General features: G+C 38.9%; 1 protein-coding gene across 4 annotated transcripts in view; it reads right to left on the reverse strand.

The window, feature by feature from the left end:
- The window catches only part of LOC131431740 (beta-1,4-glucuronyltransferase 1), a 333,086-nt gene that overhangs the window by 14,025 nt on the left and 295,272 nt on the right, over positions 1-23,789 (reverse strand). For all 4 annotated transcript variants that reach the window (XM_058597607.1, XM_058597610.1, XM_058597608.1 and 1 more), the window contains one exon: positions 14,991-15,700. In XM_058597607.1, coding sequence (XP_058453590.1) covers positions 14,991-15,329 — 339 coding nt within the window. In that variant the 5' untranslated portion in view covers positions 15,330-15,700. The remainder of the gene's footprint in view (positions 1-14,990; positions 15,701-23,789) is intronic.

Below are 23,789 nucleotides of genomic sequence, written 5' to 3' on the forward strand. Positions count from 1 at the left end.
TGGTTATTCCGAAGCAGTTGGCCATGATAAATCTATCAACAGAAATTTTCATTATCTTGACAACCAAAGCTCAAACAAGCTGATGCAAGTTAGTGAAACGCAAATATTTTTATCCAAATCGTACCGAGACGCCTTTTTTCTCATCCACTTGTGTACCGAATAGCCTGTGACAACCGGAAAACGACGCACAATGAGTTTTGGTTAGAATAAATACAATGTACTCATTTTAACAAACTAATGGTTTACTTGGGTTTCAGGAAGTGCTTTGTCTTACAAAAAGCTAACGGATTTAATGATTGCTGGTAGAAGTAATAAGGACATTTTACAGTATATAATTCAAGAATTTCCTAATGCTGAAGAGAGTTCAATACTCAAGGAGATCAATCTGATAAGGTTTAAATTACAACAAAAATGGAAAAAGAGTTATTATGAACGCGAGAAGTTTGTCTATGTAAATAAAGTTGAAGAAACAAATTCAACTTAAAGAACGCATTAATAACTAAAAACTTTTGTTGGTACTTTTTTTTCAAGATAGTCGACGTTAATTATACCTCGAGCATCCTAAAACTGACGTCATACTTGTTGCAGCTACCTGTTGCGTTTCCCCCGTCTAAATGTTGAAACAACTCCGGAGCAAAAAGATAGATCCATGTTTCGATAGATTGTGAGCGAACGAGGCACCTATTTGGAAAAGATTTTTTTCATACTCAGATTTTCGCATACGATCATAAAAGCACGTCCAGTTTAGTCGAACTTTGATTTTGTGTTCATCCATAACGATTATCAAAACTTGCTCACATTTTTACCGGATGACTGCTTAATTTGGGTTCGTTAAAATCAGAATACCACAAATCTTTGCTTTTCTTCTGAGTGCGGGTAACACTTCTTAAACCATTGCTGGACTTGCCCGGTTTTTTTTCTTATCGGAAGCAATGTTTTATCAATAAACGGAATACGTTTTTTTTTTTCAAGTTGTCGTAAATCAAAAAGTAACTTCTGAACGATGATGATAGTTTGACATTACAAACGTCATCTCAGTCGGTCCCGGGACTTTTTTACCAATGTGCTATGCACATCAGCGGGTGGATTTATTTTGTGCACCGTTCGATTCGCCCGGGTTTCCGGTTCAATGCATCCGGCGCTGGTCTTTTAAACCAGTTGTCATATGTTCGAGCCCCGACGTGGAATGATTCATAGTGTCAGTAGGATCGTAGTACTAGCCATAAAATGATTCTGTATGTTAAGAATCGGCTGCGAAGTCTGTTGAAACAGAAAAGCTAAATTTCACAGAAGGAATGTAATGCCAAGACATTGCTTTCGATTCATGCGAGAAAAATTCTCAAAGAAATAATTTCAAAAATTTGCAAACACAAATAAGTTTATACGGAACCTAAAAGACTGGTGACTTAATATTCCAAACAAATATTGGCAGAAATTTTGTAGTTTGATATTGTATTTAACCCTTAAATGCGCAATTTTTAAGTATTACAACAAATTATCGAAAACACTTCAAGCTTCGAATTTACGCGTCTCATGCAAAGTTATATCGAAACAAAATATTATTTAAAAGTCGACTAAATAATACTTCAAAATAGTGGGTCGTTCTCCCCGGTACGAATAATTACCCACCTGGGCTTAACATGTTTCACCGGCTCTGTTTAGATCTATTGCAGACGGTCATCATTTCTTGAAAACAGGTTGCACTCTGTATATATATTAGCGTAAGGACAAATTTTAAGAAATATTACGAAGTACACTCGTACATTTTTGGTATGTGTATTTTACATCACAAAAACAATTGGAATGATTGTCGTTCGGATATGATTCTGATGTTGATAAGTGAGTTTCAGAGTGAATTGATGTGCCTGAAAAGGACCGCATATTATGATTTTTAGATGAATTCGATAGATGCAGATTGCATGTTAGGCCACAAAACAAAGTTCCATTGTGTTTATAAACGCGTTTTTCTAGCAATCATGTTTTCTTTTATTTTATTGTGGGCTGTAATAAAATAAATATTTAACAAAGTGAAGGCCATCTGGTCTTGAAAATTGGTCAATGGCGCAATAGTAGGTTTAGAAAGCGCCTAACAGCTGAAATCGATTCAACCATCCCTGAGAAAATTGAGCGGTAACCTGGCCACACTAATGTCAATAGCTAAAATTTGGCAACACCAAAGTAAAGTTTGATGTTTTTTAACACCGTACTCAGGACGCGTGCATTTAATATTGCATGAACACCTGGCCGTAAAAAAGGTTTATTCTCGTTGGATCCGCACCATTTGTTGGAACGCACAATTTGACAATCGCTCAAAAAGGGGGTTCGTGTCGATTGGTTCAATGAAATGTTTAAAAAATACGATCGCGGTGTATCACCCGATGTACAGGGTGATTTTTTAAGAGCTTGAGAACTTTTTTAAACAATAAAACGCATAAAATTTGCAAAATCTCATCGGTTCTTTATTTTAAACGTTAGATTGGTACATGACATTTACTTTTTGAAGATAATTTCATTTAAATGTTGACCGCGGCTGCGTCTTAGGTGGTCCATTCGGAAAGTCCGCTTTTTTATCGACAAATTTTGTTCAGCGATGAGGCTCATTTCTGGTTGAATGGCTACGTAAATAAGCAAAATTGCCGCATTTGGAGTGAAGAGCAACCAGAAGCCGTTCAAGAACTGCCCATGCATCCCGAAAAATGCACTGTTTGGTGTGGTTTGTACGCTGGTGGAATCATTGGACCGTATTTTTTCAAAGATGCTGTTGGACGCAACGTTACAGTGAATGGCGATCGCTATCGTTCGATGCTAACAAACTTTTTGTTGCCAAAAATGGAAGAACTGAACTTGGTTGACATGTGGTTTCAACAAGATGGCGCTACATGCCACACAGCTCGCGATTCTATGGCCATTTTGAGGGAAAACTTCGGAGAACAATTCATCTCAAGAAATGGACCGGTAAGTTGGCCACCAAGATCATGCGATTTGACGCCTTTAGACTATTTTTGTGGGGCTACGTCAAGTCTAAAGTCTACAGAAATAAGCCAGTAACTATTCCAGCTTTGGAAGACAACATTTCCGAAGAAATTCGGGCTATTCCGGCCGAAATGCTCGAAAAAGTTGCCCAAAATTGGACTTTCCGAATGGACCACCTAAGACGCAGCCGCGGTCAACATTTAAATGAAATTATCTTCAAAAAGTAAATGTCATGTACCAATCTAACGTTTAAAATAAAGAACCGATGAGATTTTGCAAATTTTATGCGTTTTATTGTTTAAAAAAGTTCTCAAGCTCTTAAAAAATCACCCTGTATATAAGCTCGTAACAGGTGACGACTCATGGATATATACGTATGAGCCGGAAACAAAACAGTAACCACCTGTTTTTTCGAAAGAACGTGTCATGTGACAACTGTGCCGCTGGAGCAACGTAAGACGTTCAACGATTTGTGTGTTAAGTCTTTGTTAAGATGTAGAGCCGCCTTGAGCTAGTTTTAAATATGATCAGAATCTAACGGGGAGAACAGATTGGAAAACTGACATACGAATACAATAATGTAATGAGAACCACGAAAATGTTATCGCATAGACGGGACTCGAACCCGTTGCTAACTCCTAACCGGGGAAATTGTTTTACCAATTAAACTACCCTGCATACGAAAACACATGAAGAGACAGTCTAATTGACTAGACGGAACCCAAGCATGCTTCGCTGTGCTCGGTTACTACGGCATTCACTTTTACAGTCCTATATCTACGGAAAGAAATTCAACAGAACATATTCTGGGTGGTTCTCCTAGCTGTTGTTGCAATTCGTGATTCATACGCCGTCTCCACATTCCGTCTTCCATCTGCACTCCGCCATAGATGGTCCTCAGTATCTTTCGTGGCCATAGAGAACAACCGGTCTAATGAGCGTTTTGTCGATGGTCCATTTCGTGCGGTGGCGTACTTTTCTCGATCGGAGGGTTTTTCTGAGTCCAAAGTACGCACGATTCCCTGCCAAAATACGTCTATGAATTTCTCTGCTGGTGTCATTATCGGCGGTCACCAGTGAGCCCAAATACACGAACTCGTCAACCACCTCGATATCGTCACCGTCTATCAATATTCGAGGTGGGAGGCGTAGTGTTTCTTCTCTAAAGCCTCTTCCTCTCATGTATTTTGATTTCTACGCATTTATGACCAGTCCGATATGTTCGATACCGAACGCATAATGCAGGGAAAAAATCACTCATGTCTTGTCTTTTCCCAAAATGATTGTTTTGTCATACATTCCCGTTCCCATATTCCCCACTGAACTCAAATTTAATCCAATAGCTTGTATCTGATCCCTAAAATTCACACGCATTGATCATGTCCATTCATGTCCGCACAGGAAAGTCTCCCCATACAAGCATTCTCTGCTAACACGCAATTCGTGTTGTTGTATTGAAAGAGGGTGGGGCTTAATCCTTGCTGAATGAATGCACACGCCGAACTGAAAAATAGTATATAAGAAATCGTTTCACGCACTAAAATTCATTATTGTTGTAACCATTGTACAGTAAACATCGCGAAATAAAATTAAAGAGTTAAACCTGGAATTTCTTTTCTGCCACCGAAAGAACACCATTTGAGGTTTGGTATCCGCTGCTTGAGTGAGAATTCCGATTGTTGCTGCTTTTGAGCCTGTCGCCATCGAGTATAGTTCGTTTCAGCGTTCCGAGTCGCTATCGAACTTCGTCCATCCGTTCTGGAGCACCGCCGAGAGAACCACAAAAATTTGTCTATCGATCCGATCCTCAATCAGACCCTACCCAAGGTAATCTGTTGTGGACACCGGTTCGAACTGTACGGACAATTTTAATTCTCTGGTGTGTTGGTGTTAGCCGTAGCGGAATTAGATTGCCCACTGAAGAGATTTGTTCCTATGCCATTATCCCTACATTGTACGCCGTACACGATACGCCTAGCTGCAGCTTTCAGTCCGATGTAGGTTTCCGTCATCTTCTCAAGGTTACGTGTCACAATATCAATATCGTCAGCGAAGCCAGAAAGTTGTACGGACTAAAATCCCAGTAAATTCCGCTTGGTACGGCTTTACGAATTCCTTAGTTATTGGTGACAGACGACGGCAAAGGATTTGGGAGAGTACCTTGTAGGCGGCGTTGAGCAATGTGATTGCGCGGTAATTGCAACAGTCTAGCTTATCGCCCTTTTTGTAGACTGGACATACCACTCCTTCCATCCATTCCTGCGGTAGAATCAGGAATCAGGAATCAGTACAAATTGGCTCAAATGGCACGTTCCCCATGACATTTGGAGATTTGTGCCTTGCCAAAAATTTGTTTTTAGCATCATTTTCCCGATATATAAGAGGGAAGTATTGAAAAAAAATGGTAAGGGCTGGACTAGGAGGATGGGAAAAATTGACGACACAAAAACACATAAAAGCAGAAGTAAATTCTGCACCCCTAAGGGATGCTGAACAATCTCCTGAGGATCACATTTAGTGGAAGCAGAAGTAAATTCTGAACCTCTACGAGGTCCCGAACAGTCTGCTGTTAATAAAACCTCCAACCCCCGAGAGGATTTAGAGGTCTTACAAAAGCGACACCATTCTGCACTCCCGGAAGAATGCAGAACGATTCGCAGTATGTACGAGCAGAAGTAAATTCGGTACCCCTAAAGAATGCCAGACAATCTGCTAAACCCTATTTAAGGTGAATACAGAAAGGATTCGTTCACTCCAGGAAGAACGATGAACCCATCTGACTATAGCTCCTTACCACATTGGGTAAGAAACGAGAGAATATCCTTCAATTTACGCTCCGCATACACAGACTCAACCATGTATGGAAAACCAAAAACCCAGATACGTAGCTGCGTCAATGCGGGACAGTTACATATGAGATGATATGAAGTACCATAATCGCATTCACACAAATCACATGAATAATACTCAGCACGTTGAATAGTAGCCATGTGATAATTGAGTTTGCAACGTCCAGTCAGAGCTCTGACCAGAATACTGCAATGATTCTTGGAGAAATGCAGTAGACACTTTGACATTTTCAGATTTAAATTTGGTAGAAATGCTTTTGTCTGAGCGCAAGTTTGCAAGCTGCGCCAGTAGCTGGCATGTTTGAATGCAGCCCAAGAACGAATCTTGTGCTTTATCCAACTAGTTGAAAGTGGTAAAGCTGGTTCAGGACCAACGAAATCATTCGTTGCACCAGCTCTAGCCAACTCATCAGCCCATTCATTTCCAGTAATACCAGAATGGCCGGGTACCCATAAGAAGTAAACAGCATTTGAAATGCTGAGGTCCTCGATTTGAGTTCGACATGCGATCACTAGATTAGACCGTGAGTCATTCGAACTGATTGCTTTTAAGGCTGCCTGACTGTCGGAACAAAAATAAATTCGTTTACCACAGATCCTCTGCTGAAGTGCCGATTGTACTCCACACAGAATCGCGTAGATTTCTGCTTGGAACACAGTACAGTATCTACCAAGTGAATGAGACTGCTCCAGCCTCATTTCACGACAGTAGACACCAGCACCAGCACGACCATTCAACAGAGAGCCGTCCGTATAACAAACTATGTGTTCATCAAGTTGTCGCTCCAAATAACCAGACAATCATTCCTCAAGAAGAGGATAGCTCACATTGAATGTTTTGAAAGGAAAACTGCATGTGAGAGTTAGGTCACTAGAAGCGAGTAAATACTCATCCCACGTAACCATTTGAGACCACAAGCGAGTGTGGCTGGTAGCACAATCTAATGGGTTACTGTTCCAAAGCCCTGTAACCCTAAGACGATATGCACAAGATAATGCTTCTTGTTTTAGGAACACATGTAGTGGTTTAATGCACAGTAGCGCCTCTAGAGCAGCAGTAGGAGTTGTCGTGAATGCTCCTGTCATCGCCATAAGGACCATCCTTTGGAGATGATTTAGCTTTGACTGAACTGTTGCGACTTCTCCTTTCTGCCACCATACAAGACTTCCATATGCTAAAATTGGTCTAACAATAGTTGTGTAGATCCAATGAATATATCTGGGTTTGAGTCCCCATGATTTTCCAAAAGCTAGTCTGCATTGGCCGAAAGCCATGCAAGCCTCTTAATCCTGAAGTCAATGTGAGCAGACCAATTCAGTTTTGAATCAAGAATAACTCCGACGTATTTAACTTGATCAACCACAGTGACCTCTGTACCGAAGAACTGTAATGGACGAGCTTCTATGATTATCCTACGATGAGTGAAAAGCACCATTGATGTTTTGCCAGGATTTACAGATAATCCAACCTGACAACACCATTGCTCAACAGATCGCAGGGCTTGCTGCAATAAATCAAAGAGAGTGTTAATGCTTATACCGGTCATCAATATATGATAATCGTCGGCAAAACCATAAGTCGGAAATCCAAGGTTATTAAGTTTCCTTAACAAACCATCAGCGACTAGGTTCCATAAAAGTGGGGATAGTACACCACCTTGAGGACACCCACAGACACTCAGCTTTCTAATCTCTGGCCTGCCGAAGCGATGATCAAAGAAGTTGATTGCTAAGCATTGCGTGTATCCAATTTGTGATACTTGAAGGTATGCCATGACCACGGGCTGCATCCAGAATTGAATTGAAAGACACGTTATCAAAGGCACCTTCAATATCTAGGAAAACTCCCAAGCAAGATTGCTTTTGTGAGAAAGCTTTTTCAATGTTGTACACAACATCATGTAACAGCGTTGTAGTGGACTTTCCACGCTGGTAAGCATGTTGCATTCCATGTAGCGGATGCATTCCTGATATAGTGATCTACTATGCGTTCCACTGTTTTAAGAAGAAATGAGCTTAGACTGATAGGCCTGAAACTCTGCGCTTCCTCATAAGTGTCGCGACCGCCTTTGGGAATAAATTTGACAATTATTTCCTCATTTAGGGGTTAGCCTATGTTTGTGTTTAGGGCACATAACCGTTTTTACTTTTCTTTACGTTTCGTCTTAGACTCGTCAGTGCAGAGCAGTTAAAATTGAACTGCTTATTGCAAACGTAAAGAAAAGTAAAAACGATTATGTGCCCTAAGCACAAACATAGGCTAACCCCTAAATGACCATACCTGCATCGGCCAGAATAAGCAGAAAACAACGTTTTCGTTCGGCACGTCAGGAAAGACGTGGTACTTCGGTACCAAATATATGTGTTTTGCAAATAGCATTAACTTTACGTCTGCTTAGCGGTTCAAGTTGAACTGTTTAAGTTTGCAATAAGCAGTTCAATTTTAACTGCTTTGCACTGACGAGTCTAAGACGAAACGTAAAGAAAAGTAAATTATTTCCTGCCAGGCTCTTGGAATATATCCAGTCGCAAGACTAAAAGTAAGTATTTTCTTCAAAACATGTTTGAAATGTTCATACCCTTTCTGCAGTAACACTGGGAAAACTCCAACCTTTCCAGGAGACTTGTACGGAGTAAAACTCTCAACTGCCCATTTGACCGATTCAATCGTCACAACGCTTCGAGCAAGGGCCCAAGAATCGTAACTACCTGAAAAAGTCTCGGGAAGAGCTGTCGGTGATGGATCCATACATCCTGGAAAGTGAGTGTTAAAAAGGCAGTGAAGTACATCACTTTCATCAGACAAGTGTTCACCATCTGAAGTTCTTAAGAAACTGACATTAAAGTCCTTAGACTTCGAAAGTAACTTATTTAATCTGCTAGCCTCGTTGAGACTAGAGACATTTGTGCAGAGGCTTTTCCAACCACTTCGCTCAGACGATCGAAGAGCATTTTTGTAAGCCCTTCGAGCCGACACGAATGCCTCCGACCCATTTCTGCGTCGGTGGTTCCAAGCTCTTCTGCATAGTTTCCTTAGTCTAGCAAGTTCAGCATTCCACCAAGGAGTTCCTCTAGCAGCTCGCACAATCCGAAGTGGACAAGCCTCTTCATATGCTGCAACTATGAGTGAGTTTGTCTCGTCGACAACATTTTCCAAATCAATTGGGGTTTCAATTGTTGGTTGGTACCCGTAAAATCTAGTCGCCAAGCCCTCTTCATAGAGGTCCCAGTTTGTAGATTTGGGATTACGATATGTGATAATATCAAATTTAACGTTAGAATGATCAAAGAATATGTACTTATGATCAGACAACGAAGGTTCGAACTCATCGGAGACGAGCCAATTCACCAACTCATGCGCAATTCTATCAGAGCAGAGAGTTACGTCCAAAACCTCCTCTCTTCCAGATCTCGCAAAAGTTGGACGGTTTCCTGCATTGACTATGTGCAGGTTTGTACTGCTCACAAATTCCATCATATCAGAGCCCCTCGGATTTATATCTCCTCCTCCCAAATCCTAGAAACCATCCAGTGCAGCGCTCTAGCCAGTGCCTCTCCTCCATGTTTGAGCAGCTCGCCTGGTAACTGGTCATTGCCCGCGGCTTTGTTGTTCACACCCACAAGAAAAGTAAAAATTTACGTCTTCAAATACCGATATATACGACTAATTTTTACATTTTTACCCATTTTTCATACAATCTGACATATTTTCAAGTGCTGACACAGGTAAATTTATGCGTCGCACAGTGGTCAAAAGTCTGTACTGACTTTCACTGATTTTCAAGAGCAAACGTGTCTTCGAAGAAGTTTTACAAGATTATATAACGCTTCTTTTGAAAGTGGCACCTTAATTTTTGTTAAGGGGGTAGTACCAATTTCGAATAAAAATAATTTTTTTTTGCAAAAACAAAGATCTTTTCTATCTCGTTTTGAAGAAAAAAAACATTTGAAACACTAATGTAAAAAAAATATTTTTTGAAATATATTCGCTGTATTATAAAAACAGTTCTTTTTATTAAGCTACGTAGAATCTACCTCTATCACCTAAGTATCTACTACAAAGTTTTAGATAGCATTTAAATGAGTAACTTTCCCCAATACTTTACACAACCCAATCAATCAATTAGGAAATCAATGTTACCTAATAAATCATTACAATACATATATTTCTCAGAGATGGCTAAAGGTTTGGGAACAGAAAATAGTTCGAAGGAGCCAAATCAGGTGAACAAGGTGGACGGACAATTAATTGGAACCCTAAACCGTTTATTTTATCCGTGGTAGCGACGTTTATATGCTTCAGATAAGGCCATTTCACAGCGATTTCGTTCCTCAGTCGCTCCATTGACTAATTGAGCCTCCTTTGAGACACTCATGCCGTTTGGAAGCGCTCGTTTTTACTTCAGTCCATTGTCGGGTAATCATTTCTCTGGCTCTGGTTAATCGATCCAGCCAAACATGTATTCGAAGTGCGCTTGAGTTCGTCTTTTCAGTACTAAATAAGTATGAGTGGGATCCAGCGGCAGGAGATCTTTCTCATCTGCAGAATACTGCTCAACTATGACATGCTCGTGCACTTTCTCTTTCCGGTCATCCAGTACAATTGTATTTATTATTATTATTATTAATATTGTTGTTTTTTTTACCCGGTTTCAATCTCAATTTTATATAGTTTTGACACTCTTTGTAGCCATGGAGTTTGAGCTTATTTTGATAGAAAAGTTACATACAAAAATGAAATTGAAACAGTTTCGAACCATAATCTACTAAGAAAACAGTTTTCATTTAATAATTTAAAACTTAAACAATCAACCAAGATAATTTTGTGATAGTAGAATCTTAGTCGGAAAGTTTAATCTATATATATAAAAATGGATGTAAGTTTGTATGTTTGTAACGCCATAACTTCGGAACTACTGAACAGATTGCCACCAAACTTGGCACAGGTACTACTCGCATTTCAGAAATGGTTTAGGGAGCGTTTCTATAGGGGAGGGAGCGTAGCAAGTGTAATTAACAGGAGGGGGCCATGAAAAAAATCATATTACTTGACGATAATCGATACGTTTTGAAGACCGTAAAAACATTTTGCATACATTAGATATGACTTTACGGGGGGTGGATGTAGCAAGTGGCTTTCAAAAGGGGGGTGTAATGTTTGTAACGGCACAATTCCGAAACTATTGAACGGATTGCCACCAAAATTGGCACAAATACTTCTTGCTCTTCTGAGAAGATCATAAGGGTATTTTAATGGGGAAGGGAGCGTAGTAAGTGTCCTTAACAGGGGGTTTCATGGAAAAATGTGTCTAATTTGACGAGAATTGATACCTTTTTAGACCATAGAAACAGTTTGCATATATTAGATATGATTATATGGGTGGTGGATGTAGCAAGTGCCTTTAAAAAGGGGGGGTGTAATGTTTGTAATGTAATAACTCCGGAACTAATTAACGGATTGCTATCAAACTTGGTACAGATACTTATTGCTCTTAAGAGATGGTCATAAGGGTATTTTTGTGGGGGAGGGAGCGTAGCAAGTGTTCTTAACAGGGGGGGTCATGAAAAAATGTATCTAATTTGACAAAAATAGATACTTTTTGAAAACCATAGAAACATTTTGCATTCCGTAGGTATGATTATGTGGGGGTTGGACCTTTAAAAAGGGGGATGTAATGTTTTTAACAGCATAACTCCAAAACTACTGAACGTATTGCAATCAAACTTGGCATATGTACTTCTTGCTGTTCAGAGATGATCATTAGGACATTCTTAGGGGAGAGAGTGTGTAGCAAGCGTTCTTAACTTCAGGAGGCCATGTCGAAATTTATCTTATTTAAAGAGAATTGATACTTTTTACAACCATACATACATTTTAAAAATCTCAAATATGGTTTTATGGATATTTGTGGGGGGGTGGATATAACGAGTGCCTCTAGAAAAGGAAGTTTAATGTGAAGTTTATAGAACTTGCAATAAAATGATACTTCTAGCTGAGTAGAGATATTATTAGCGCTTCAGATGATCCTAAGAGCATTTTTAAAAAGGGAGTTGGAGGGGGTGGATAAAGTAAGGGTTTTATCCAAGGGAGGAGCAAAGTTCAAATTGTTAATATAATCGAACGTAACTCCAAAACAACTCAAACTCGCCAAACCTAACTAGGTTGGATTTTAAGGTGGGGAGAGTGTGGGGCGGAGCAAAGTTCCATTACAACTCAGTAAATTATCGCTTTACTTGGTACAGGTACTTTTTACTATTCAGAGGTGGTCACGAAAAACTTAGATATTCATGACAAAGGTTTATTGTAACATTTTCTTATTCGTCGTCAAACAAGATAGGGGGGCGGATTCAGACTAGGAGAAGGGGATCTTGAAAATCAATTTTCATCTTGATTTTTTTATAAAATAAGAGAGGGGCAAGAATGTCAAAATTGTGCTACATAGTATTGCTATCGTTAATTTGAATTAATTAGTACTACTATTGTTAATTTTAACGAATTAATCGATATTTTTTGAAGAGATACTTCGTACACTACTAAGAGGTGGTCATAAGGGTTATCATGGAGGAGAGCTGTAGTAAGTTCACTAATAAAAGGGAGTTCAATATAAAATTTATTCTACAAGAAACGATACATCTTGACAAATACAGATACTACTTTTACATCAAAGGAGATTATAGGGTTACTTTTAAGGGAATGGTAGTGTAGCAAGTGCCCCAAACATTGGAAGTGTAAGGTAAAATTGATTGAATAGCAACATAAAACAGCTCAGAGTATTACACTAAGTAGCACAGCTTCGGGAATTTTGTTCGGCCTTTTCTTCTCGGAACATTTCCGAGCAACGCCGGGTCATTCAGCTAGTTAAGAATAAAATATGTATGTCTACTGAAGCATAAAAGATCATCGGAAAAAAATTAGAGGGTTGTATGCAAGACACGACCGATCACGATAACATTAAAAATGAAATAATTCTAAGGTACCCATACTAAACACAAAAATAAAGATGATGATGGATGCACTAGAAGTCACAATTTACAAACTTGCTCTACTCTTAGTGTTTACATTTTTGGCGAATGATCGAAATGACAATTAGATTCTTCCAGAACAATTGATTCTACTCTATTTTGATGCCTTCAACAAATCTTTACATTTGAAAATATCCTTTTAATGAAAGTCAATTATGATGATTTCAAAGTTACTTAAAAGATCAATTTTGGATACGAACAACCTCAAGACAAATGAAACGATTTTATATCATCATAATTTACAAGACAGAGAACGTACAAACTTAATTATTTTATAAACAGAGATTAGAGAAGATTTAAAATATTTTGATCGAAAAATTTGGATGTGAAAAATTTGAATAACCGTCAACCAATAAACTCAGTAATAGTGTAATTTTAATGATACTTCGTTAAAAAGCGTCGATAATCTTCGGAAAGTGTCTGAAAATAGAATGGCAGCAATACAAGGCAGAAAATATGTGACACAGTCCGCAGAACATATTTGTTACTTTGATTTATTTTCACTTTTGCATATTAAGTAACCAATGCTTACGCAACCAAATTCCTTAATTTTGTTCATATTGTAACTTGATTTTATTAATACATGAACGAATTTGTTAGTTCAAAGTGTTCAAAATTATGACAGAAAAAGGTTACGCGGTTATTTTTGCATATTTTTAAATTGACACCCAGCCTTGTACAGTGAGTTAGCAAAAGCGAAAATCCAACAAGCGAACGTATATACAATGTAGTCATCACCTCACTGGACGAGCTACTTGTTTCATTCGTAGTCAAGCATCAACTGAAATCAAGAAATGATTTGCAGCATATATTTATAGATTCCTCTTCGAACTACGCAGAATGATGCGGCGCTTTAATGCATGACACAAAGCCTCCTATGCCGAACAAGAAAATGACGTCAATTTGGTCAGCTGGGATTGGTGGATGAAAACATAGGTCAATTCTAACCACTTTTTCAATAGTATGCGATTGAAATACTGAAACGACGTTGCCATACATGTTTAAGTTTAAAGTTTGCGAATCAATTGGTTGTTAAATTATAACTATCCATCAATAAATGGCCTAGTTATTAACGTTCAAAATTATGACACAAAAAGGTTACGCGACTATTTTTGAAACTTTTCATTGACCCCCGGCCCCATATAGCGAAGAGTAAAGCCATGCGAAAATATGAGGCTGTCGTATATTTTAACTGTGATGTCAAAATTCGTGCTAAATTTGCAATCTAAAGTTCAGTGCCAGGTATTTTTTTTTTTCACATTTAAAACAATAAACAGCAAAGCCTCGAAGCATTCATCGATCACAAGATAATATCGCTGCACTTAACGAATATAATCAATCAAAGGTTGCAATTCTTGCAAAAACTTCACCACTTCGACTGACAGTTATTGCTTCGAAAGCCACCAGTCACGTACGAAGCGTTGTGTGGTTCTCAATTATAAATATAATGATTATCCTTCTGAAATCGTTCCATCGTTGAAACCAGCTCCACAAGCTGGGGGAAGGGGGGGAGTGAAGTCCGGTCCACCAGGGCTGATGTCACTGCATCAACAGCAGCAGCAGCACCGAATTTGCATTCCGTTCCAGCAATAATTGAAGTCGTCATAAAATAAATGCAGATTCAGACCTACGAATTGCGGCACCCGAAAGTGAATACTAATTCGATATGCAGGTCTGTCGAGGCGAATGTCATTAGCATTTGTCCGACGGATGAAATTTTATGCATCCAGACCCTGGCACAATCTCTATCCAAAATATTCTACCAAACTGTCCCCATCGCGTGGTCAGCGAACTGTTGCAGTAGTTTTCGGAAAAAAAATAATTGGGGAAAATTATAATTTACAGTGATAAACCATGGGTGACCGAATGATTACTGCCTGCTTCCTGGAAGTGGTACGCGTTGGTTTTTCGAGCACCACAGCACTGTTCGTGTGCCCGCAGATAGAATTATTACTCATTAAATATTAGCTTGGGAAGAACATTGTCCTCCTCTTTGTTGACGGACGGCTGTCGCCAAAAATGTTCTTCAAACAAACATAACCTGACTGTTGTTAGGCTTTTCCCCACACGAACCACAAGAAGGTCAATGAACCACGGACGGTAATCACTGCAAATCAAGATTAATTATATCTAAAAACTGCTTACCCCGTTCTCCTGAATCTTCATCACTACGCTACTGTGTCCTGTCTGTTGCTGTTGGGATTGTGCCAACTGCTGCAGCATCAGTGCTTCCCGTTCCTCCTGTCTCAGCTGCTGGGACAGATGGGTCGGAATGTGCGTACGGTACTGCGTCGGGGACTTCATCATCGACTCATCGGAGATGATGTAGGCCGGTCCGAGGGCAAAATTGCCACCACCGATCAGCACATGGCTGCAGAGATACAGCAGCACGGCCACATTGATCAGGATGCTGCACCGCAGCAGCCAATTCCTTCGGGTCAGCATTCTGACGAGTTTGAACTTCTGGTCCTTGAGTTGTTTCATAAGGTGAGGAGTATTGTGCGCTACTAGTTTCAGCTTCGCTTCTGCTTCGTCGTCAGGGAAGTTGGGAAGTCACAGTCCGGTCCGGTTGCCGTCCACTGGTCCGTAACGCGAAATTCTACCGGACAGCGCAAGGTAGAGTCGGTGATTATTGTTGTTGTTTTTTTGTGGTCGATTGTGTAAAAATGGTCCAATCAGTTTCGTCGCTTCGCAGTTCAAGTTCATTCACGTCATCGTGCGGCGTCCGTCTTCGTTTGCTTTGGCTGTTTGGTTGCTGCTGCTGTGGCAATGATCCCTCGCTGCTGCTAGGCATAGAGAGAACTCGTACTCGTGGCCACTTGCTTCGATCCGATCCGACAGGATGGTGATCAAATCTGGGAAGGAAAACAAAAAAAAACGGAACGATGAGAAAAAAAATCACAAAGTGAATAATTGAAGAGCGACGATAGAGAATTGACTCAACTCGTTTGTGGTGAGTCTTATGGCGATATGATGATTATGATGATTGGCTGTTTGTTCGTTAAATTAGAACCCTGCGATGCGAATTTAATTAATTAATTCATGGGATTTTCTGATCGGTCATCTGATATACAGCACGAAAACGAAACTAGGCGGAGAATTAATATGACTGCTTGCTCACGTGTTCGTTCCCTTTGCAAATTCCTCAACCATTAGTGTTTTCGAAAAATAACAACATAATTACATATTGCTATTTGTACTTGTAAAAGTGGAAATTAATTCTGTGTTTCAATTAAAGACTGTCCCAGAAAGTATGGACGCACTTTGATTTCGCCGTAAATAATTCACAAGTGTTAGATATTCAAATATAATTCGATATACTGATAATATTAGACTACAACAACAGAATATTATTCTCAACATTTGCTACTTAGCCATTGTAGACTAGCTGGCGCACCTTCTTGCGAACGTTCCTCATTAAATTCCGTACAGACTTCTTGGTGACAAGTTTTGACACTTTTTTTCCAATCTTTTTCGAACTGTTGAATGGCTTCGGCTGCCGAGACATGTTTCCTAAGATGTGACTTCGTTAATGCCAAAAATTCCTCAATTGGTCGAAGTTGTGGGCAATTTGGTGGATTCATGTCTTTTGGGACGAAAGTGACATTTTTGGTAATATATCATTCTACCGTTGATTTCGAGTAGTGGCAAGAAGCAAGATCTGGCCAGAAGACAACAGGATCCTTGTGGCTTCGAATCATGGGTAGAAGTCGTTTTTGTAAACATTCCTTGATGTATATTTCGCTGTTCATTGAAGCAGTGATGATGAAGGGTTTCTTACCGCAGCCACAAATTCCTTGCCAGAGCATAGCTTTCTTACCAAATTTTTCGACTTCAATCGATGTCTCGGACTGGTTTAACACTTGCCTTCACTTTAGTTCTTTTTATCTACTTCATAAAACCTCACTATCGGAATGCCAAATTTTATCAAAAGGCTGAATCTTTATTCGCAAAAATAAATTAATATGCTTTTTAAGAACAGTAAAGAGAACATACCGAAAAAAAAGTTTACTTTTTTGAACTTTCAATAACATTAGTTTGGTTTCAAAAGTGAAGAAGTAACAACTAAAGTAATTTTAAGATTTATAATTTGAAGCTTATGCTAAAAAATAGTCATTCAATCTCTATAATATAATTTTACTGTTTAAGAGCAATGAAATTACTCTTTGTGATCCTTCTATTATTTTTTGTTTCGATTAGCCATAAAAAGTTTTTGACTCTATATACGGGGTTGGGAATCGAACCTAGGCGGGCTGCGTGAAAGGTATCGACTTACCCATCGCGCTATACCCGTCCGCAATATTTCTAGTAGTAGTAATCGTTCTCGAGATACACCATTCTAGTCTTGAACGCGTCACTGCACAGTAGTTCCAATTGACGTGAAGATGACGAAATGGAAGGTAGAAAAACAATGAAATTATTAGGTGTTCTCAGCGCATAAATAAATATTCTAAGCAACTATAATCTAGTTATACACATCACTACCTAATGAGCAATAGACAGAGAGAACAATTAAAAAAAATTAATTTAAACAATGAAAAATTTGAATTTTCGAATGAGTACTGGTCTGAGGTAGGACTCGAACCCTAACTCTTCGCCTTTTCCGGGGATACGCTCTACCTACCAACTACGCTACTTCGGAACATGTGTAGAACACGTTCCAGAGCTCGACAGTTGAAATAGTGCTGAACTTGTGCGTGATTCAACTACTGCTGTTCAGTCATGAATATTTTTATGACACTTTTTAGTCGAATTTTTAAAGTTTGGCGTTTTTGTTAATGCGAGCTGGCAAATTTATGAAATTATTTTCATGCAAAGTTCCGACGTTGTGCGTTTTGTCTTGTCTTAGAAATGCACGAAACGTCGAGATATGGTGCTACTTTGCTGCGACTTACCTTACTATAGGGCGCCTTTCCGAAATTTATCCTTTACAAGAATGGGTTGAACTTAATCGTGAATGTCTCTTGTTGTATTTAAGGTAGCAACAGTGTTTTCTCAGTGTCAAAATAAGGCACGCACGATTTCAACCGCATGAATTGAACGAATCATCGCACAAAGCGTATCGTGCAAAACCGACACATAGAAATACAGAATAGTAGTTAGTATGATTTGGTACTGTGGACTTACGGCACGTCTCGTTCGTTTTGTCGTGTTTCATGCTACTGTCGGGCCATGGATCAAGTTCGAAGATCAAATGGCTGTGACTTTTGTTTCCGTAGATATGATGGTAAAAGTGACGTAATCGACAAAACGCCTTGTTTTTTTACCGCGCAAGATTCTCGGAGATGGCTGAACCGATTTCAACAAACTTAGACTCGTTTGAAAGCTACTATCGGATCATTGATCAAAGGTAACAAATCCGATATTACTAACTACCGTGGAATAGCTTCACTGTGTGCTGTGTCCAAGTTATTTGAAATAGTTATTCTCGATTTCATAACTCACCAATGCAAGGACTACATATCTGAAACTCAACACGGTTTCATGCCTAAGAGGTCAGCATCTACAAACCTTGTAGCTTACACATCTTTTATCATCCGATCTCTACAATCGCATCTACAGGTTGAAGCTATCTACACAGATTTCTCAGCGGCGTTCGATAAAATAAATCATCAAATAATAATTGCTAAACTCGACAGACTGGGCTTTTCCTTTCACTGTTCGCTCTGGAGTACCTCAAGGAAGTCACTTAGGACCGTTCATATTTTTACTCTACTTCAATGATCTCAACTTCTCCGTGAAATGTTTCAAACTATCATTTCAAACTATATCATCCTATAAAGGAACTAGAAGATGCACGTTTTCTGCAAGCTCAGTTTGACATATTCGCCAAATGGTGCCACAATAGCAGGATGGTACTAAACGCTTCCAAATGCTCCATTATATCTTTCTCCCGAAAACGCTCAATAATTACATACGACTATCATCTCTTGGAAAATGTCCTAAAACGTTAATCCTCGGTAAAGGACTTAGGTGTTATTCTCGATCACAAATTGGATTTCAAGAATCATGCCGATTATGTAATGTCGAAAGCTTCTAAACTCTTAGGCTTCATATTTCGGATCACTAAGAACTTTACCAATATACACTGCCTGAAGACTCTTTATTATGCGCTAGTTCGATCAACATTAGAATACGCAGCTATCGTTTGTTCGCCTCATTATCAAATCGACATCGATCGTGTCGAAAGTGTTTAATGCAAATTTGTTAGATTTGCACTCCGTAATCTACAATGGAGGGACCCATTCAACCTTCCTAGTTACAAAGATCGCTGTCGGCTTATCGAGCTAGATCTGCTGTCTGTACGTAGGAACGTTTGCAAGGCTATCTTCATTGCTGATCTAATTCAATCACGTGTTGACAGTCCTGATCTCTTACAATTGACCAATTTTGACGTTTATCGTCGAAGTCTTCGTTCTCATCCATTGAACCCTTCTCCAGTATGTGTCGTTTATTCAATAGTTGCTCACAGGAAATTGATTTTCATATCTCTCGTAACGCGATACAACGATTATTCCATGATTATTTTTTTTTTGCAGTTTTAGTACTAATGTTAAATCTTTCCGCTCGACCACCCCTTCGTCTCTCCGCCATCTCCGTTGAAAACTAATAAATTCGCTCGTTGAAACTAATCCTATTGTATCTCCTCTTCTCCTCTCTTCATCGTTCTCTCCCATCTTTTCGAACACTAATTAGATCTCTACTTCGGTTCTAACCACGTTTGCTTGCCCTCTTCTCTTTATCCGTCTTCCACCATCTTTTTCGACCACTAATCAGATCTACATGCCGGATTTTACCCCGTTTCTTTCGTCAACTCTCATTCACCCCTCACTCCTTCTCCTCAACCCCCCCCCCCCCTTTTTTTAAATATATTTCTTCTCTTCTCTAGTTTTAATGCAAAATCTGTATCGTTTACCCGATGGATTGGATTGTTGTAATCTGTTGATATAAACGATGAGGGGGTTTTATGCCTGCTGGAGTGAGAGATTGTTATATTTCAGCTCCATTAAGCTTTTTCCTGCTCCAAATAAATAAATAAACAGTTTTGAGCCAAATTTAGAAGCATTATTCCGCTTTTCACATCATCGCTCGGATCTCAAAGCACACTTTTCTTGTAGTTACGGAACCGGAAATCGGATCCGAATTAAATTCAATGGCAAAGACCTTCCATTCGAGCCTAAGTTTTTGAAAATAGGTCTGGGCATCTGTGAAAAAAATGAACTGAGCTTCGGTTTTAAGTATAGCCGCAATCGATTCGTTGGTCCAGCGACTAGCATTACCTACAAGTTGAAACAGTTTCGAGCTAAATTTAGAAGATTTATTACTCATTTTGCATTCAAACACACTTCATCCTGTATCAATGTATTTGGTCATCAACTAACCGAAGCTGCCGGACTGTCGGAACTACCCGCCTAGTTGAAAGTATTTCGCTCGATTTTTCAATGTCATGCATAGAAACATGCTCTTGAAATAAAATTTTTCGATTTATCAGCCTATAATGTAATGGAACCAGAAATCGGAACAAATTCAATAAGGTACTATGGGATAGTAAGATCTGTCATATGAATCTAAGCTTGTGGTAAGAATTTGTTGAGAGGTTTCTTAGAAAACTGAGTGCATTTTTTTCATTATTTTTTTACATTTTAACACCTTACTCTGAACCCGGAAGTCGGATCTTGATGATATTTAATAGCAGGCTATGGAACTATTGGGCCATTTCATTTGAATCTAAGCTTGAGGAAATCGGTTAGGCGGCTTCTGAGAAAATCGAGTGAACTTTTCTTTCCAGATTTATCCACCCTTTTCAGAAGTCAATCTTGAATCGAACTGTTTTCTCCTTTCGTACAGAATAAATGATTACAAATATTTATTTAGATCGGATTTTGTGAAGTCGACTGATTTACTACCCATTCCGGGAATCGCACTCTTCCAAGATAACCAAAAAGCACGTACTAATGTCACGTTACGACAGAATTCAATCACAAATGAGGCATAGCTGTTTCAGAGTGTCCATAAGAGGCGATTTTACTGCCTCTAATAATGCGCATATTGGTTACCTGAAACACGATTAAGCACAATATTTTAAAGTTCAAGAAGTTCTATTGAATCATACCTTAAAAATAGAAGAATGGTTCGTGCACCGGAATTTAATAATTTAACTGAGTTCGAGACTGCATCTAGTGTTTTAACACAAACTGAAAAATAAATCGTAATAATATCTGTTTGTTTTGTTTCTCCAATGCAATATTTGTTTACACGACATGAGACCTATCTCTCCTATGTTCTATTAAAAAGTTACATGAAAAAAAGTCCATAAGAAAGCTGTGATGCATGAATGCAAACCCAACTCGTTCCTGTCACCCTCCAATGGTAAAGCCCAGGACTCGAATTGCACCTGAGAACCTTAGTGAATGACTGAATGACTGAATGGATAGATGCATGGCTGGATAAATGGATTAGCTAGCAAAGCGTCTTGAATTTCACCTGATGAATGACAACAAGGCCACACACACACACACACACACACACACACACACACGAGGGGTGTGGGATATGAGTGGTGGCGGGTTTGGATTCGTGATATCGAATGCAGTACGAGGTGGTGTTAGTTGATTATCTGGCGCCTCACCCGTTGTTCGATCATTCAAGTGAAGTGTGTTTCCACGGTGGGCGAGAAATGGCAATTATGCTGATCAAATTTTCTTGTCGCGTAATTAGGTATTTTACTGCTGATTTATAGATGAGCACTGTCAGAACGGCATCCAGCGGTGCATGTTCAATTAGAAATGCTAGTTAGAAACTACGTAGTTAACACGTCCAAAGATTCAATCTTGAATGAGAAATTGTCATCGCCCCGGCGTGATTTATGTGAATCAAACTCGTGAGGGTATAATTCTCACGATTTAATGTCACACATTTTTTCATTCATTTGTATTGCTTATTTCGAATTAATTCAACGAATTCCTACAATACGGAATACGTTTTAACTTTCGACTAAACTTGAAGTATTTTCTCATTTTTGTTGTTGTCTTGCAATGACACTCAAAAACAGATACTTTTGGGCTGGTCAACGAACCGAAATTCCTTCGTATTTAAGGTTTGTGTTCTGTCTCGTCTGTGTTTGTACTGCAGTTTACTGTTTTATGTGTCGAATTCGAAGCCGCTGATCTGTTAGAGAGGAATGTTGTGAATCACTGAAATGCATTTTTTTGCCCCGGTCTGGTCGGTAATTCAGTCGGTGATAATTTATAGACACGCGACTGGTTTGGACTGGAGGTTCCGGGCAATTAGAATGGTGATATCAGAGACTTATTGTTGAAAATTATGAGTCGTCATCATCGTCATCATCTTCAAAGCAAAGTCTTGCAATTACATTGCGGAAATCGATCTTTTATTCCAATGAACTTCCTAGTCGATATCTGTGACCCAGAACTCAGACATGCGTTATCAGTTCTTGGTTAATATTTTTTTAATTTAATTTATTGAAATCTTGATTCTATCAGAAAGTTGTGTTCCAAAACTGGCAATGAAAGAATATGTCTCATTGGAAAATATAATGAAATTTCAATTACAATTGTTCCATAATCTCGCTCGTCTAGTAACGGAACAATATTTTTTCGTCTTCGAATCGTAAGTACATAACAGTTCACGTTAAACGATTATGTTACCAAGCAGTTCAACATAAACCGGCTAAACAGACATAAAGTTTCTGCAATATACAGAACACTTTTTCTGTTTGCTCCGAAGTGCAACGTCTTAACGGTCGTGCAGAACGTAGACAACAGTTTATGTTAAACTGCTTGGTAACATAACAGTTTAACTTAAACTGTTATGTACTGACGATTCGAAGACGAAACATTAAGTATAAAAAACGATAACGTGACAATCTCAGCCAATATATGAAAGCAGGGTTCGAGCCCCGTCTCTGCGGTAACATTTTCGCAGTTTTCAGTACATAATTGCATTCGCATGTCAATTTATCAATCTATTTTCTTCGTTAGATACTGACCATATTTAATAAAACATTGTTTACATCTATTCGAACTTGTTACTTTTGTGAAGCTTTAGTGATAAAATGAACTTTTTCTGAGCACGTAACAGACTCGAAATGACATAGACATCAGAACAAATAAACAATCAATATTTAGCAACGATCTAACAAGCACTGATGTGTATTTATACAGTGTTAATTCTGAATATCCTTATCTGGTTATTTAGAAAATCAATTTAACTACAGAATATTATGATTATCAAATAAAATCTAATCATCCTACCTTCCATCTGTCAAATTTGGTTTCGAAAATCATTGCGATGGGTGGCTTTTACTGGATATTTGTCAATATTGATAGGCCAGCTAAATAATACACGCTTACTGTTTACAGTGCAAAGATACGTGTACGAGAAACGTTTTTCCGTTTTTCCGACTTCTCTAACGTCAGTTTCATGTTATGATTTTGGATACAACTATGGACGCACGAGGTATGTCACGTGCAATTGTAAATAGTGAGGACAAGACATGATCACTGATTTTTGATTCTGTTATTGTTATGTCATTCGCTTTTGTTATGTTGTTCGCTTCGTTCCGCTGAATGTGGGACAGATTTGTAATTGTTATACCTTTGCATTGGATATTGATTCGTTCCACAACAAGTATTCAAATTTTACGAATCATGATTCATGACTTCGCCTTGGCCTCGCCTTACTACAAATTTGTTTACATATCTAGAAAATTTCATCAACAGTTTTCAATCACTCATTTGTATAAGGCACAAAATTTGATTCACATCGGTATGCACCTTCACGGGTCAAGCTTTTCAGGCGCCACTTTTCCCATCGAAAGGATCTTGATCAGCTCCAGTGTTGATTTCCCACTTTTCCGTAGTTTAACTTTTATTGCACCCGGAATGCACCGATAACAACATTTTTCATTACTCCACTTAGCGT

The sequence above is a fragment of the Malaya genurostris genome, chromosome 2 (assembly GCF_030247185.1).
Source record: "Malaya genurostris strain Urasoe2022 chromosome 2, Malgen_1.1, whole genome shotgun sequence".
NCBI lineage: Eukaryota > Metazoa > Arthropoda > Insecta > Diptera > Culicidae > Malaya > Malaya genurostris.